The sequence below is a fragment of the Stegostoma tigrinum genome, chromosome 27 (genome assembly GCF_030684315.1).
Source record: "Stegostoma tigrinum isolate sSteTig4 chromosome 27, sSteTig4.hap1, whole genome shotgun sequence".
In the NCBI taxonomy this organism is placed as follows: Eukaryota; Metazoa; Chordata; class Chondrichthyes; order Orectolobiformes; family Stegostomatidae; genus Stegostoma; species Stegostoma tigrinum.
This window is the reverse complement of record NC_081380.1, coordinates 18963077-18979479: the sequence shown is the minus strand read 5'-3', so window position 1 is coordinate 18979479 and position 16403 is coordinate 18963077. Positions and strand designations below refer to the sequence as shown.

General features: G+C 41.7%; 1 protein-coding gene across 11 annotated transcripts in view; it reads left to right on the top strand.

Annotated features, from left to right (window-relative positions):
* Positions 1-16403, top strand: part of auts2a (activator of transcription and developmental regulator AUTS2 a) — a 1178234-nt gene that overhangs the window by 1145628 nt on the left and 16203 nt on the right. For 9 of the 11 annotated variants that reach the window (XM_048556878.2, XM_048556879.2, XM_048556882.2 and 6 more), the window contains 4 exons: positions 240-269; positions 2997-3068; positions 5084-5225; positions 6903-6980. In XM_048556878.2, coding sequence (XP_048412835.2) covers positions 240-269; positions 2997-3068; positions 5084-5225; positions 6903-6980 — 322 coding nt within the window. The remainder of the gene's footprint in view (positions 1-239; positions 270-2996; positions 3069-5083; positions 5226-6902; positions 6981-16403) is intronic. The other 2 variants (XM_059655523.1, XM_059655522.1) reach the window with 1 other exon arrangement.

The following is a 16403-nucleotide window of genomic DNA, read 5'->3' as shown; positions in this document are numbered from 1 at the left end:
AAAGAAACCTTAATCTATGATCATGTGCCTGTATCATTCCCTATTCCTAAAATTATTGACAAAGAACAGAAGGTCAGACAAATGTATAAAATTTTGCTGATTATTTTTTCTACTAATATTTCATCTGAAAGTAAAATGTTAACATTTCAAATTACTGACTAATGAGGCAATAAAAATTGCAATTATTCTCATGGTTTGAGTGACAGGTGTGTAACTGAGCTGTCACTCTTTATTTGCAGTTGACAGATCCATTCAGGCCGATGTTAAGGGTAAGAATTATTCCTTTTGAATTATAATCTGTCTGTGTACTCCCTCTGGGATGGAAAGATAAGTGAATGATTAAGAAATTATACCTTATTAAAGTGTCAGTCCTCTCGAGCAAGATCATTTTCAAACATTTAGACGGGCATATCATACAATACCGGCTAGCCAATGAATGCAGAATTCTAATCGGTTGTGATACTTCCCTAAATACGCGAGCTAGAAACCCAACTGAATCTGCAAATAGCCTGTGGCGCTCCCTGTCAGGGCTCACACGTGCACAATGGTTTCTTTGCTGAAAAGTCCACAAGCTATTGGCATGTAACCAGTCTCTGAAGAAAGGGGTGGAAATTGGAGAGAATAGAAGTATTAATTCTGACAATTATAATTGATCAGGGCTCAATATTTTAAGATCATGTAAAATCTCGTGAATATGGTATCTCTTTTAAAAGTTGAACTGTTAACTAACAGAGTAAACAAACGTAACAAATTTGAATGAGTTTGGTCGTATTTTGTATCTTAATACATTTAGTAAATGGTGGTCAAGTCCAAAAGTGTTTAATTAATGGAAGACCACCCTGGTGAAAAGAATGATTGGCATGCTTTGGGAAGGTTATGTCCACACTCAGGACATCAGAACACTGTAATAATATTTTACTGTAACTTGTAATCATTTGCTTTGAGGTTTTAAATTAATGTGAAACAAGATTTGTAAATGGGACACTTTCAGCAGTCATGGCACAGGTTATAAGAGCAGGGAGGTAATGTTGGAGTTGCACAGAGCATTGGTTAGGCCACAGCTGGAGTACTGTGTGCAGTCTAGTCACCTCACTACAGGAAAATCGTGTTTGCACTAGAGTGGGGGTACAGAGGGAGGTTCACCAGGATGTTGCCTCAAATGGAGAAATTGAGCTACAAGGAGAGACTAGATAGGCTTGGATTGCCTTATTCAGAGAGGCGAAAACTGTTGGGGAGGCATGATTGATGTGTATATGATTATGAGGAGTATGGACAGCGTGAATAGAAATTAGCCATTCCCCTTGGTTGAGGCGTCAAACATGAGAGGGATAACAAAGTGTGGAGCTGGATGAACACAGCAGGCTAAGCAGCATCTTAGGAGCATAAGTTGCAGCTTGGCCTGCTGTGTTCATCCAGCTCCACACTTGGTTATCTCAGATTCTCCAGCATCTACAGTTCCCAATATCTCTGAAACATGAGAGGGCATAGTTTTATGGCAAGGGGCAGGAGATTTAGAGGGGATTTGGAAAAACTTTTTAACTCAATTGCTGGTTGGAATCTGGAATGCGCTACCTGGGATGGTCGGGGAGTTTGGAAACCATACAATCTTTAAAAGATACTTGGATGAACAATTTATATGTCATAACACTCAATGATATGGGACAAGTGCAGGAAACTGGGATTGGTGCACTTATAGTAGTTGTTGTGTTGATGCAAACTCGATGGGCCAAAGGACCTTTTTTGTGCTGTGTGCATCTATAACATTTGTCAAATATGTTCAGAAGAGAAAGTGCAGCTTCAAATGCTGTAGGGAAAATACTTCAAAACTGGTGCATTGTAAACCACAAGAAGGAAAAATTTAGAGAGAGCCAGGCTCGGGACCATCAGCAATTTACAAATGGGCTGCTCAGGTTAGAATGTGTGCTGTTTTATTCTCTTTGAAGTCTAGACTTTTTAAATTACATTATTTGATGTTGGAGATGAGAATTATAGTTCAAGGAAGAGCAACAGAAAAAAAGGGATCTGCTTTTCAAATAGGACAGTGAAAATAGACTGGTTTGGAAAAGAGTGCTGCAAATCTCCACTTTTCAACAATGCTAACGTTTACATGATTCCTTACTGGAATAACATGTCACAAATGCTTCACAGGAGATCAATAAAGCAAAATCGACACTAAGCCACTTAAAGGTGATATTAGCACAAATGACAAAAAGCTTGGTCAAAGAGGTAGGTTAAAGGAGTAGCTAAAAGTAAGGGAGAGGTGGGAACATGAGGGAGGGGTTTCCAGAGTTTAGAATCTGCACAGCTGAATGCATGACCACCAATGATAGAACAGTGGGAATAGCTGGAAAAGCTCAGGCCTGGCAGCATCCATGGAAAGAAAGCAGGGTTAATGGTTCGGGTCCAGTGACCCTCCTTCAGAAGAGCAAAGATTTGGATGATCTCAAGTTGGTGGACGGTGGAACGGGAGAGGCTTTTCAGGACTAGTCTAGAAAAGCCGAGAGTTGAAGTAACAAAGGCATGAATCAGTAGATCAGCTAAAACAGGGGCTAACTTGGACAATTTGACAGTGATGGATATCATTGGTTATAACGATGGTGCATATATGTGGCTGGAAGCCTGTCTTTGAGTCAAATGTGATACCCCCAAGTTCGCAAACAATCTGTTTTAGCCTCAGACAGTTGCTAAGGAGAAAGATGGTGGTTAGTTAGTAAACAGAGTCTGATTTGATGGACTGAAGATAATAGCTTCAGTGAGGAGTGATGACTCCAGGTTTAAAAGGGAGAGAGAGGGGCAGCACCTAATAAGGAAAAAAAAGTACACAATATTGACCAACAGAGGGGGGTCAGGAAGTGAAGTTGGGGTAATTTCGAAAAGAAGCTTGGTACAATGCCTCAGTTTGGAGGTCTGAGCTAAAGTTTACATTGGCTCTGAAAAGCATGTGGCTTCCTGTAATGGACACTGAGTATATAATCTTTAACTGTTGTGTTCTGCAGAAGCCTGGCAAGTGGTGTGCCATGCATGTCCACATAGCATGGCAGATATACCATCACCAGCAGAAGGTCAAGGTCAGTTTCTGCTCAACACTCCATTCATGTTCTATTCGTGCTGTCTCACCTTAAATGGTTATATGTTTGCAGTTGTTATTAGGGACAAAGCTACAATGGTGACCTGAGCAAGAAGTAATGGCACAAACCATTCAAGTGATGCACTATAAGTACCCACCTAATCAAAAGGTTTCCATGATATATGCAATCAAGTCAAGCAACATAGGAAAACAGCTGAAGTCTCTTTTTTTATTCACTTATGGGACACGGGTTTTGCTGGCTGGCCAGCATTTATTGCCTACCCCTAGTTTCTTAGGAGCTGAGTGCCTACCTAGATTATTTTTTGAATGGAACCTCACTCATTTAAATTCCTTGTTATAGTGTTCACCAGTTCTTTGCAGGATTTATTGACACTTAGCCTGAGTCTTACGGCGCCTCACTGGGTGATGAATGCCATTCATTGGGAGCAGTATTCCGGGGTATTAGTCATTCTAGGAAGGTCCTAAGCACATTGTATGATACTTGTCAGCAGTTTTGCCCCCACACAGGTCCCTAACCTTTTCTCAATTATCATCAAATTCTTTCTTCTTCATTTTACTCCATGTTCTGCAACACCTCCAGGATCCAATCTAAATAATTTTTCAGACAGAATAAATCCAGATCAAGTAGTATTGGAGTACCCTGTTGCAGTCCACGATGGCCATGAGCTTAGAGCAGGAATTCCCATTTCTTTGCGTTAAACTTGTGTCTCACACTTGGAGGTTCTCAGATTAATCACTTGGAAAAAGCCATACTTCCAGGTCAAGGTGACCTCTTCCAAGGTTCTGACATATCACAGGATTGAGTTAGATGGAGATTTATATTGCATTGTATTCATTCTTTGGGTAGCTTTATTCATGTCTATAATAGGAAAAGCTCCATACACCACAGCAGACACTAATACACAATAAGATCAAAGTGACTCATTAAATACAGACCCAAGCATTTCCATCATTGTAGTCAAAGTAATACAATATTGATGGAATTGTTGACTAAACACAACAATCAATTATATTATGACAGGTCCAGATCTGAGACGAGCAGAAAGTTCAGTGGTGTAAGGCAATGGCTTCCAAAGCTTTACATGAGCCATATCCCAATCACTTGCACTGACCCACACCTATTCACTTTGAGTAGTTTATATCCCTAATATTTCTGTTAGTCCACTTCCCATTCACTTGTTAGTGCAGATCCGGATCACTCCTGTTATTCTGCATCTCAGTCATTCCTGATAGTTGCCTTCTTAATTAGTTTTATTGGTTTGCATTCCGATCTTCCCCGCTCGACCAAAATCCTGGCACCTGAGTCCCATCTTCACATGAAATTTTTAATTTCTATCTTTGCTAATGTGAATTGTCTGAGATCGATGTTTAACTTGGCTGGATAAATAGTGAAAATTCTGAATAAGCGGTGGGACTGTAGTTTACAATGTTTTTCTCGTGTTCCGGAATCACCACAGCAGGTTTTATGGTGGAGAGTAGGGAGAATCTCCCTCCTCCACCTTACTGCCAATATGTGAGACCGCCCTGCCCCCAGTAAGAAACTGCATCTTCCCACTCTGCACAGCAATAGACCCTGCCACCAAATGTAGAGACTAGCTCTCAGGACCGAGCCCCTTTGTTCTGACTCTCCCTGCAGGAATAGACCACACTCTCTCCCATTAACTCCAGAAACCCGCATAACAGTTCTGGAATTCAAAATGTATTATTTCAAAGAGGAAATTTGAAAAGTTTGGATTGAATTGTTTGAATTAAGGTTGAATGCAGAGTCACTGCTGATTGGAACATACATTAGTTTGTCAAATAAGTTGGTGTGATTTTGTAAATAAAACGGGAAAGCATTAGAAATTCTCAACAGGTTTGGCAGTATCTGTAGGGAGAGAAACAGATCACAATTCTGGCTGTTGCCCATTTTCTCGGACTTTTACAAAAGGAGCACTGAATGTGAGGTGGTGAGACATAAATTGACCAGGCTGTTTTTAATTTTGCGCCTTACAGCAGCAGATGCAGTCTGATCCACACAAACTTGACTTTGGCCTGAAACCGGAGTTCCTAAGCCGGCCGCCAGGCCCAAGCATGTTTGGAGCTATACATCATCCCCATGACCTGGCTCGCCCAGCAACTCTCTTCTCTGCAGCTGGTAAGGAATTTCACTTAATAATACGGTCATCCGCTCATCAGTGACTGAATGGCAGCAATCTTCTCCTGGCCTTATTGCAAGGAGGTCAAATTCATGAATAGTTTGCCATGTTGCCAGTTTTCCATATTTTGCCTGTACAAATACCTATATCCACTAGATGGCACTATTCACATTCAGTACACCCACCTCAGATCCCCACGCCAGACCTACCCCTAAACCAACAAAGTTAACCTGGTGCACAATCTGTTTTTTTGCAGTGGAAATGAAAAGCAGTAAATTCCAACAACTACGTTTTCACAAAGTTCCATGTGTTTTCTTAAATAAAGGATGTTTAAAAGCATTTATTTTCAGCAAAGTCTATGTTGGTAGATTCGAACAGTCACACTGTCGATTTGTTATAAATTGGGTTGAGAGTTCAGAATATCAGTAAGTTCCTGAGGGGAAATTTCTGTATTATTTTGTAACAAGGACTGCTTCTAATGCACCTCATGGGCTGGTAAAGTGCTTTAAGACATGCTGAGGTCGTGAAGGATACTAGAGCAATGCAAGTTGATAAAGAGGAAATAGAGCCCAGACGGCATATATAATTGGCTTGCTTCTCCCCTGGGGTTCTCTCATACTATCATAGCCTTTCTGTGCATATTGTCACATTTCTCTCAGTAGGTCTCAGTCCACACTGGAACCTACCTGACTAACCTTGTCACACTATAATTACATTCTCCCTCATTAGCAGCTCGAAGTTACTGGAGGGATTTTTGTACTTCTCCTTTGCCTATTTCTTTGCCTGTTTCCTTCCTCTTTCCTTGCTTCTCACTCATTCTTGCTCAGTCATCTCTCCATATATCTTTATTTATTTCTTATTACATGTCTTCTCTTTTCTATTTATTCATACATGGGATGAGGGCATTGCTGGCTCGTCAGCATTTATTGCCCATCCCTAATTGACCAGAGGCCGGTTAAGAATCAACACATTGCTGTGGGTCTGGAGTCACATGTTGGCCAGACCAGGTACGGACAGCAGTTTCCTTCACCTGAAGGACATCAGAGAGTCAGGTGGGTTTTTCCGACAATTGACAACGGATTCACAGTCATCATTAGAGTCATAATTCTACACTTCTTCTAATTGAATTCAAATTCCATCATTGGCAATGGCAGGTTTGAAACCAGGTCTGCAGAACATGACCTGGGTCTCTAGGTTAACAGTCCAGCAATAATATGACAAGGATGTCACCGCGCCACATCTCTAACCTTTCGAGTTTATCTCTGTTTCTCTACGTTTCTATTTCTGCTTCAGTTGCCCCCACCCCATTCCAATTTATTTGTGCTTCACTTACTCAGTCCAAATCTCAGATTAAATTTGTTACTGAATGTACTTAGAAAAACTTTTAAACATTGTCTTATTTTTAACAGATCACACACATATTTCATTTTTGAAGGTGGCATTCTCCACTAACCTGCACCAGTCATTGGGATTAGAAATCTTCAAAATGAAAGCATAACCAATCCAGACTTCATTAATATTATGATGAATCCCGTTGATACCTTTAAGAAGCAGAAACAAGTGTATTACCTCGTGAAGGAGCATGGCAAACCAAATACTGGATGGACTCGGGTCACGGTGAACGGTTTTTTATGAGTGCTTCTTTGAAGAAAACTGTCTTCTCTGTCTCTTTGCAGGTACCACACATCCCAGTGGAAACCCTTTCGGACCTCCGCCTCATCACAACAGCTTCTTGAGTCCAGCTTCTCACTTAGGTAATCATGGGCTGGCTGGTGTTTGGGGAAGAATTGGGAAAACAGTTTGCAGACTGAAACAACTGTCGACAAGTTAGCACGTACAGTACAGTCTACTCCACTTAAGCGTACACCCATGGAAACAGCTCCAAATTTGGCCCAGTTGGTTACAGCTGCATGATGATAATTCAGCATTTTAATGCACAATTCAGTGGAAAGTATGCTTCCTTTCAGAGCACGATTTTCCTCCTTTTGAAACGTGCGTGGGCGTGCCTGTAAGGTGATGACCAACATGCTGCCCCACCTACCCTACCACCCACCCATCAGCCATCAGGGGTCACAGGCTGCCCACCGGTAAATAGCTGGCAGCCTGTGAGCTGCAATGTCTGCTGATTGAGGACAACTCCTCAGGGGATCCCAAACCAAGGTCTATCTATCTCCTCCTCTTCCTGGAAGTCATTTACAGGATGTGCAGTCGGATTTACGAGACTTCACCCTCCCACCCGCAGCCCCTCACCCATGCACCCCACCCACACTCCCTGTCATTGGAGTATTTTGGGAATTGGCATCCTGTTCCCTAACTGGGCAAACGGGTTGCCACGGTTTCCTAGTCAAAGGAGCCACCTTCCTCTCACATGGTCAAGGAGGTAGCAGGCTAAAGACCCTTAGTTGACCATTAATTGAACTTAATCACTGGCAAATTAAGAAAGTCGCCCAGCAGATAATTGTGGTGAGAATGAGGTGAGTTTCTCTAAAGGGCAAACCCCACCCATTATTTCCGTTTCTCATCAGCTCCAGAGATGGTAAAACCACACCCAGCATCCTTGTCATGCCTATCAATGGACATGTAGCCCTTGAGCTATTAAAGTTGCCTTATACTGTAATGCCATTGCAAATAGAATATGGCATTTCAGAAAACGTCTCTTTTTGCAGTAGTGTACTTTGGACCTGTCGTATTCATGATAGTCATATAGATAGTTGTTTACAACTGGTCACCTAGGTGTAAAATGTGAGCGATTCCAGCAATTTGTGTTTGCGCGTTTCGATGCGGTGTGTCAGAAAAATGGTAGCATTGAAGATTATTGAAATGTTGTTATGAATTGTGTGTTTGTGATCATGGGCCGCAGTGCCACCAAGTGCCAGATGGTGGTGGTGTTGGGAACATTTGATTCCACAAACTCAGCAACATCAACAGCTGTTATGTCACAAAACAGAAAATTGAGAGGGGGAATGGAAAATCTAACAGGATAGTGAACTTTTCTTTTGATTCAAAGCATTCCTCCTTTTTTTAAACCTGAAGACAATAGCTGGCACCGTTAGGAAACAAAATTGTTGTTGGAATGGAAACACTGCTGAGGTTTTGTTTAAAGTCTGTGGTGGGCTGCTCCTCTTACATTAATTATAAGGAGCATTGCCTTGCATCTCAGTGGGAGAGCCATTACAATTGGCATTGGGTGCTATTTCAAGCTAATCTGAGCTCTGTTCTGAAACCGAGGTCAGAAAGTACTTCAGAATACGGTTCCCACCTCAGGTTGGCTGCAATCCTGGAGTTTCAATGCATGGCTCATTCCCTGTTATCAAAGCCCAGCACCTTACTGTGCCAGTTGAAATGCCAACAACTTGCATCACCAGGTTGAATGATCCCTGATGTCAGATGAACACCTATTTCTTTTCCAGCTCCAAAAGGTTGCAGCGACTAAACAAGGAATCTTCATTCTATTTTTGATTCCCTCCTGATTTGCACCCAGCAGTAAGGAGGAGACACTAATTAATTAAACAAATCTGCCGTGACAAGAAAATTGAGGTTTTCAAATGTTTCAGAGAGAATATGCTCTTGACAAACAGTGGGTAATGTCACTGAAATGCCCACTGGGTGGCAGTGCTGAGCTTGGAGAAGTTACTTCTCAGCTGTTTTAGTGGCTAACCTGGTTGTGACTCTGTCTAATGCACCCCACCCAGGTGCAGGATGAGAATATTGCTTTTAAGCTGGCACCCATCCCCAGTGTGCTGTAAGTGAAAGCTAGTGAGGCCGCCAGAGCCAAAGCAATACACTGGGGAGGAGTGCTTGAGAATAGCTTTGCAAGTGCTGACTGTGTTTTGGAATTTTGCATGCATCTGTTTTTGACCTTCCCTTTCAGTCATACTTCAGTACTTGTTTGTAATTTGCCCAAATCTGATCTCCTTTCAAGGGTTGTCCTTCATATAGCCAATACCAACGTTTTCTTTTTAATTCTGTGGGATTTAAAAAAAATTGTGCTGAAAATAAGCTGACCATACTTGACAGTGAAGTGTTAAAACTAAAGCCCATCAGCTTTTCAGAGATAATGTCCTTAAGATAAAGTGTAGTTTCCAGCTGTTCAAAAGTGCATCGATATCGGCACAGCCTTTGCAGTATGGGCTACGTTTCACTAATGGCATAATGTCACTGGTATTACTGCACAGATAGATCATAGTGGCTATTCTTAATAGCAGTCCCCTCCTCCATGGGGATCAAACATGCTGTGATTTCTGAGCAGCAACACTGCCACTTGCTTTGTAGTTCTGCAATTTCTTTTTAGGTTTTCTTTCCAAATCTTGGAGTTTCATTGGCACGGATATAACCAGCTATAATCAAACAAGGGCCTGGTTAATCTGATTTATTGGTCTAGAAATTTGAGATATAACACGAGCACCAACGCATCCAAATGCTGGGCGACTCGTGCACTTTTAGCCTTAAGTCCCTCATCCACAATATCCATGCAAGCATCAGACAAGACATCTAGGATATACACCATGATGTTAGCTCCTTTAATGTGCAAAGAAGTGAGCATAGCCCCTGTTTCCAGCCTGTTCCACAAGCTGGTTGGCAGCTTTAAGCTTTAAGAGCAGCCAGGTCCACATGTGCCCTAGCTAGCAGTTGTATTTTGAAATTAATTTTCAATGTCCTCCTGTTTGATGCAATGCCTCAGGAATAAGCCTTGTCTCAAGTCATTGTGTACTCACTCCAATTGTTTCCTACTGTTGAATCAGAAGCAGGGTGCTGGACAAATTTATACCTGGAGACTTCTGTTTTCAAATGTAAGCAATTAATGTGTCTCAAATAGAATTTGGATAAAGAAGAGTCCAGGAACTTTTGGTGAGGTGGCTCTACTAACCAAATCTCATCTGTAAATCTATTTGGAAATAAATTGAACTATGTTGAAAAGGGCATATCAACACGATGGACAAATGACGATGGACCATGTAACTTTTCTGATCAGTGATTATCTTGTATCCTTGGAGAGGATTGTTGGTTGGAAGTCACAGGTGGAGGCACAGCTCATCTACTTTATACCCACTAGGTGGTGTATTTACATCATAGCTGTGTTAGTAGAAGGAGACGGAAGGAATTGTGTCGCGCTATCAGTAATAATTGAATAAGATTGCTCGAATACCCGGTCTGGTGGAAGTAAACGATTACAAAAAATAGGAAATTCACAAAGGGTGATTGAGTGCAACCCAATACTCAACACTTCCCACACAGGGGAAAGATGACAAGGGAAAGTAACTCCCAGCAGCTTGATTGGGCATCCACAGGAGTGGAATTCTCAGGCCTGAGGCAAATATTGGCTACATCTTATTAGTTTGCTGGGAATGATGTACAATGAATTCTAAACCGAGAGAGAGAGAGAGCGCAAACAAAGAGTTTTTAGTGAGGAGGGGAGGAACGTGAAGAAAGGAATTGAAGCAGCTGAAAAGGAAAATGGAAAGCTTAAAAAAAACTGAGTGAAACACAACAGCACTGTGGGGTCTAATAAATTGACAAAGCATCACTTTCAACATACATGATAAGTTAGCGGCATCTGACTGGGAAATATGCCTTCCACTTTTGTGTGCAATCTGAACTTACCGTTTTCAAGAAGGCATTTCCTGTGTGTTTGAGGTGGAATGGTTTAATTTCCCACTTACAGACTTATCTGATTATTGCAGTAGGAAGGCATTGAGTGTTGTCGGCATATCTGAAAGACTAGTCTGAGTCCCCTCCCTGAGATTTTTAATTGCTTGTTCATAGTTTGTCAAGTGAGGTGCTGAAACTCAGCCCTAAAATCTAATGTAAAATTCAACTCTATTCAGCTGTTATCTTTGGGGTTACATGTTTAATATTAAAATAAAGTCAGTCTGAAATCACAACTGAGCCAGATTTTTTCAAATAGAGCCAAATTTAGAACCTTGGCTATAGAATGCAGTCCAGACCCAGTCAAGGTCATGGGTCACAAATAACTACCAAATTAGGCACTTTTCGTGGATGTGAGATTGGATACATCCAACTGTTCACCAGTGGGAAAGAGGTGAAATGTTCAATATTTTACAGTTTCAGAGCAGTATGTCTGTTTTTAAAATTTTTTTTAAACAGTTGTACATTGTTCTAAGATGTTTTCACATTTTTAGATGACATTTCTTCCCAGTACGCTATATATGTTTAGCCCCTGACCAAAAAATGTTCTTGGAATTACTCTGGAGCTTCTCTGAGAACAATTGATACAACTGTTTGAAGCAAGAAGCTAATTTTTCCTTGTCTTCAACAACGGCTTACCTTCATATAGCACATTTAACAGAGCAAAATGCCTCAAAATGTTCCACAACAGCAATATCACCAAAAAAAATGTAGGCAGAAAAGACATTGTCAAGTCTGATGACCAAACGTTTTATTGAAGAACCAGGTTTTAAGGACTGCATGAAAGGAGGAGAGAGAAGTAAAGAGCTGGAGCTATTTCAATGGTTAATGAGAAAGCAGACAGATTTCAAGGATTGGAGAAACCTCAAAGTCTTGTTGAACCAAAGAATGTTACAAAAATAGGAAAGGATTTCAACAAGGGTATGGATTTTATAATTGACATATTGCTGAACAGGGAGCCTTTGTAGGTCAGCTAGCAGAGGGTTGAGTGTCGAGTGAATGACGGTTGGCGTGAGTTGAGATTTGGGCAGTTGTGTTCAATGAGCACAGGTTTATGCATGGTGTCAGTTTGGACGTCCGGTGGGAGAGCATCGGCACAGTCAAGTTCAGAATTTACAGATGGGGATGAGGATTTCAGCTGCAAAAGAGCTGAGGCCGGGGCAGAACAGATTGATACAGACATAGGAACAGGCACCCCTGGTGATTAAGTAAGCAGTTTATCATGGGGCCAAGCATTTTCGGATATATTTCTTATCGACCTGTTATAAGGGAGCAGGTGGAACTTGAACTTGTGTCAAAAAAAACAAAGAAATGCAGATGCAGGAAATCAGAAACAAAACAGAAATTCTTGGGAAAACTCAGCAGCTCTGGTGGCCTCTGTGGAGAGAAAGCAGAGTTAATGTTTCCAGTCCAGTCACCCTTCTTCAGAAACATATATGGGTTATGAATTGTCCAGCTCAACTTCAACATCCAGCTGCCCAGGATGGAAATAGTGGCTGGGCAATGGAATTTGGGAAAGGGACCAATGACAAATTCAGTGGTACCTGAGAAGAGTTGCAGAGATCACCATAATTAGTTACCCCCACACCTCAGGATGTACTGTTTATGCCTGCTCATTCCAATGTGTTTAGTACCCAGGAAAGATTAAAGGACCCCCTGACTGACTGGACATCAATAAGAGGCCAGCAGGAAGAACACCACTTAGCCTGCTCAAGCTATCCAGCATCTCTTAGATAGGGACAGCAGCATTGAAGTATAAATCTACTGACCCCTTTTATAAAGTCAGCAGTCCTCCTCCCAAAACTGCCACCTGTCACTACTGTTCCTGTCTCTGATCAGCCATGCAGAGCACTGTTAACATGGTCAAACCAAGCATCAGGCCCTTTCCTGAGGATTTATTTTCCAAAACCACCAGCAGTCTCTTTCATTGGAAGTCAGCAGCTAGTTAGGTTGTGTTGGGCAGGAGCACTTCGCTAGGGAAAGGCACAGGGAAGGCAGACCCAATAATGGGAATGCGTTAAGGCAGATGTCTCACATATTGTTCTGCACTGACTTTCAAGTTGCTGTTGGAAAAACCATGATCAGATAAGGCCTCTGGATGAGAAGCCCATGTCTCTCCATGTCTTCCTCCTCCCTCTTTCAATAGCATGGCCCACTCTGCATGTAGATTTTTCACTCTCCAAGTTACGTTGCTTACTACTGAACCCATGGGAGCAGCCGGTTTGCAAAAGCCTTGCAAATCAGTAAAAGCCCATTCTGCAGCTTCGCTCCCTGGAGATATTGGCAACCACACAAAGCACCAAACACCTGTGGTATTGAGTCACAACCCAGAAAGGGATCTACCAGCAACTAAGCCATAAGAATCAGATAGCATTAAGTAACATTGCTGTAGTGAAAGGGTGTCTTTCCTGCTGCTGATCCCAAGTGCAACCGTATTAAACTAAGAAAGATCATTAATTGGAGTGTTGACTTAGGGTTCATGTGGCATGGTGGGAGCATCCTTATCTCTGAATTAGGAGACCTAGGTTCAATTCCCATCTGCTCCAGAGGTGTGCAAGAACATCTGTGGATGTTTTAATTTGAAAATATCCATCTGGGGTTTTGATTTCCAAGGTGCAACATTGTGTATACAGCAGCATTAGCTTGCTCAGCATAATTCAAGCAGCTGTTCTCTGTATGCACTAATGCCCTCATCATCATGACCAGGGTGATTCACCCCATAAATTCCATATTAAAGCTCTAAGGATGCTCATAGCAACCAGCCAACCCTATTTTCTCACTCAGTGGCTTTAATCTTCCCACATTTGATTGGCGGAAATGTCTGCTATTCTAATTTTGGATGTCGGTGATGGTGGAAGGATTTGGAGAGGTGGTACCTCAAAAATTAACCTTCAATATTCTTTCTGTTTCTGTGGGGTGATAATGAGTCTCAGCTCATTACTACCCACTTCCCTGATTCACTAACAATTTGTCTGGCGTTGGATTTCCGTGGCCTAAGTCAATGAACACAAGCTGACACCATTTCTCCTCTTTGATAATTAAATGGATTGATTTTCTGATGATTGGTGCAAGTGCCGAAGATGTTGGAACAGAAATTGTACTTGGTCAGAACACACCCTATAGTAATTTCCAGACGAGTGGTACTTTGGGTGCAAAAGATCCCACATGAATGGCTGGGAACGTCATTGGAACAGAGTTGAATTTAAATTTCCCGTATTTACCAGGATTTTTCAGTAGAATTATGCCTCTGGAGAGTGCGTTTCACAAGAGAAGCAGTGATGATGCCATTCCAGGTGGTGCCAATTGATGGTTGGTCAAACTGCACCATAAGCATGGCACTGCCAACATCTGTTGGGTACATATAACAACTGTTAGTTTTTACATCTTGGATATTTTACAGGCTGCAACTTGGAGTCATCATAAAATTCAGCAAATGATGCACCAGGCAGCATATGAGTCACTTGCAAGAATAAACTACTTCAACTTGTTCTCCATGGTAACCGAACACAACACAATGAGTGAATGAGCGGAAACTCAGTTCTTTGGTAATGAGACTGAGAGGTGACCTGATAGTAATCTGTAAAATTATGAAAGAATTCTGTAGGGTAGATATTGCAAAGCCCCTTCCGCTTGTGGTATAATTGCAAACCAAGGGCCATAAATATAAGTGACATAGTAGGTCCAATAAGATAAGCAGGGAAGTATTTCCTTCGAGATAGGAGTGTGTGCAATTTTGCTCCCACATGGAGCAGTTGAAGCACATAGAATTTGTGCATTTAAATGAAAGTTAGATTGTGCATGTGAGAGAGTGGAATGGAACAGCATGATGAAGTAGGGTGGGAAAAGATTCCTGTGAAACATGTTTCCATTCTGGAAACAGTTATACAATTTTGTGGATGCAATGGCTGTCCTACAGCTATTCCAGATGACAGGATAGTCCAGAGCTCAACAGGATCTTGTCAACAATTTCACTATCTTGTTGAACACACATGGGCAATGAATATGCAGCTTTGTTTGTGACTATCAGATACAGCATAATGCAGCCTTCTGTGTTTCAGTCGGGAAGACGAGTGTAAGATTGACGCTATGCTTTGACCCCATTGTTCACAGCTGCTGTCGGGCAACCAGGAGCATGTGATGGCTAGAAATATGAAGATTCAAGCGTAATTTACTCGATGTCCTGATAAAGGTCTGACTTGTTCCTCAGATCCTATAAAGCAAAGGCCTTCCATTTCATCATTGCTACATACTTTGCCACAGTGTGAAGCAATAAAGAACAAGAACAACCAGCCAGTGGCTGACCGCTATGTACAGGACTGGCTAAACAATAACTGTATAAGCACCTTTTGTGGACTGTTAGCAGAAATACACAAGGACCTGTTGCAGATCAAGTCTTTGTATATCCCAGTCACCCAGTGCATCCCTACGCTGTGTTCACACTAGAGAGTATACCCTCTCCTCCATTGCCAGTTGCAGCAAAGAGACTCTCATGGGTTTTATTGCTTTCTGCTGTTGACCCATTCATCAACGTCATGCTAAGAACATTCCCGTTCCAGCAGTGACCAAAATGTTTAAAAAAATGTTTTCAACGGTCCCTGGATATCTTGGGTACAGCAGTGTCATGTGACTTACTTCTGTGTTGTGGGAAATGAAGTTAAACTATAGCATTATTTTGATCAGTTTATAATGAGGAATGGGGAGTGTGGATATGTAAGTGAATGGCAGAGGAATTCAGCAGATATCTGTTGGAATTGGCAAGTGATAGAGGAAATTTGCATGTAGTGATGCTTCATTGTAAATTTAGCACAAATCAGTTTTATTTCCTCAGAAGAAGTGCATTCATCGAGCAAAAACATACCACAAAATTCAAGATCACACTATCTTCCACCGTCCTATTCAGCAGTCTTGTTCCCATGGCAGTGTCTCGATGCCTACAACGGCTACTAAGTTACCTCTGCCCAGTGGCAACCCAAATCACACTTGTGTCCCGTTCCTTTCAGAGTGGTCCAGTATACCATTTGCTTTTCATTATAAATGCAGATGATTATTGTGTCATATCAAGCTAGCTGGTTAGGGCAGCTTCTGAAGGTCAAAGACCTAACAGAATTTGTCTGCTTCATAAATCAGTTCAATCTCCCTTAGCATCACCATTTATTCCAAATTGATTTCCTCGGACTTAGTGAATCCATTGCGTGTCACTGCAAACAGTGACATCAGTGGGAGGTGCCCTTGAATGTGTCTGGAGGGTGTGGGATGGGAGGGGCTCCTGTTGGATCTGTGGAAATTAGAATCAGGTTGGTGCTTTATACACAGTAGGAGCTCTTTCTAAAGAGGGAATCCCTATACTTTTGGGCTGGTGAATTTCGTCATGTGTCAATCTCCTCTCCAGTGAACATCCTGTGTTGTGGATGTATCCACTATTTAACTTGTTATTTCTAAATATGGAGGAGACAGAAAATAGAGATGCTAATCCAAATTCTGTGAAGTGATTCATGCTTTTGGGATGCGTAAATGGTGAAATTTACCCTTTA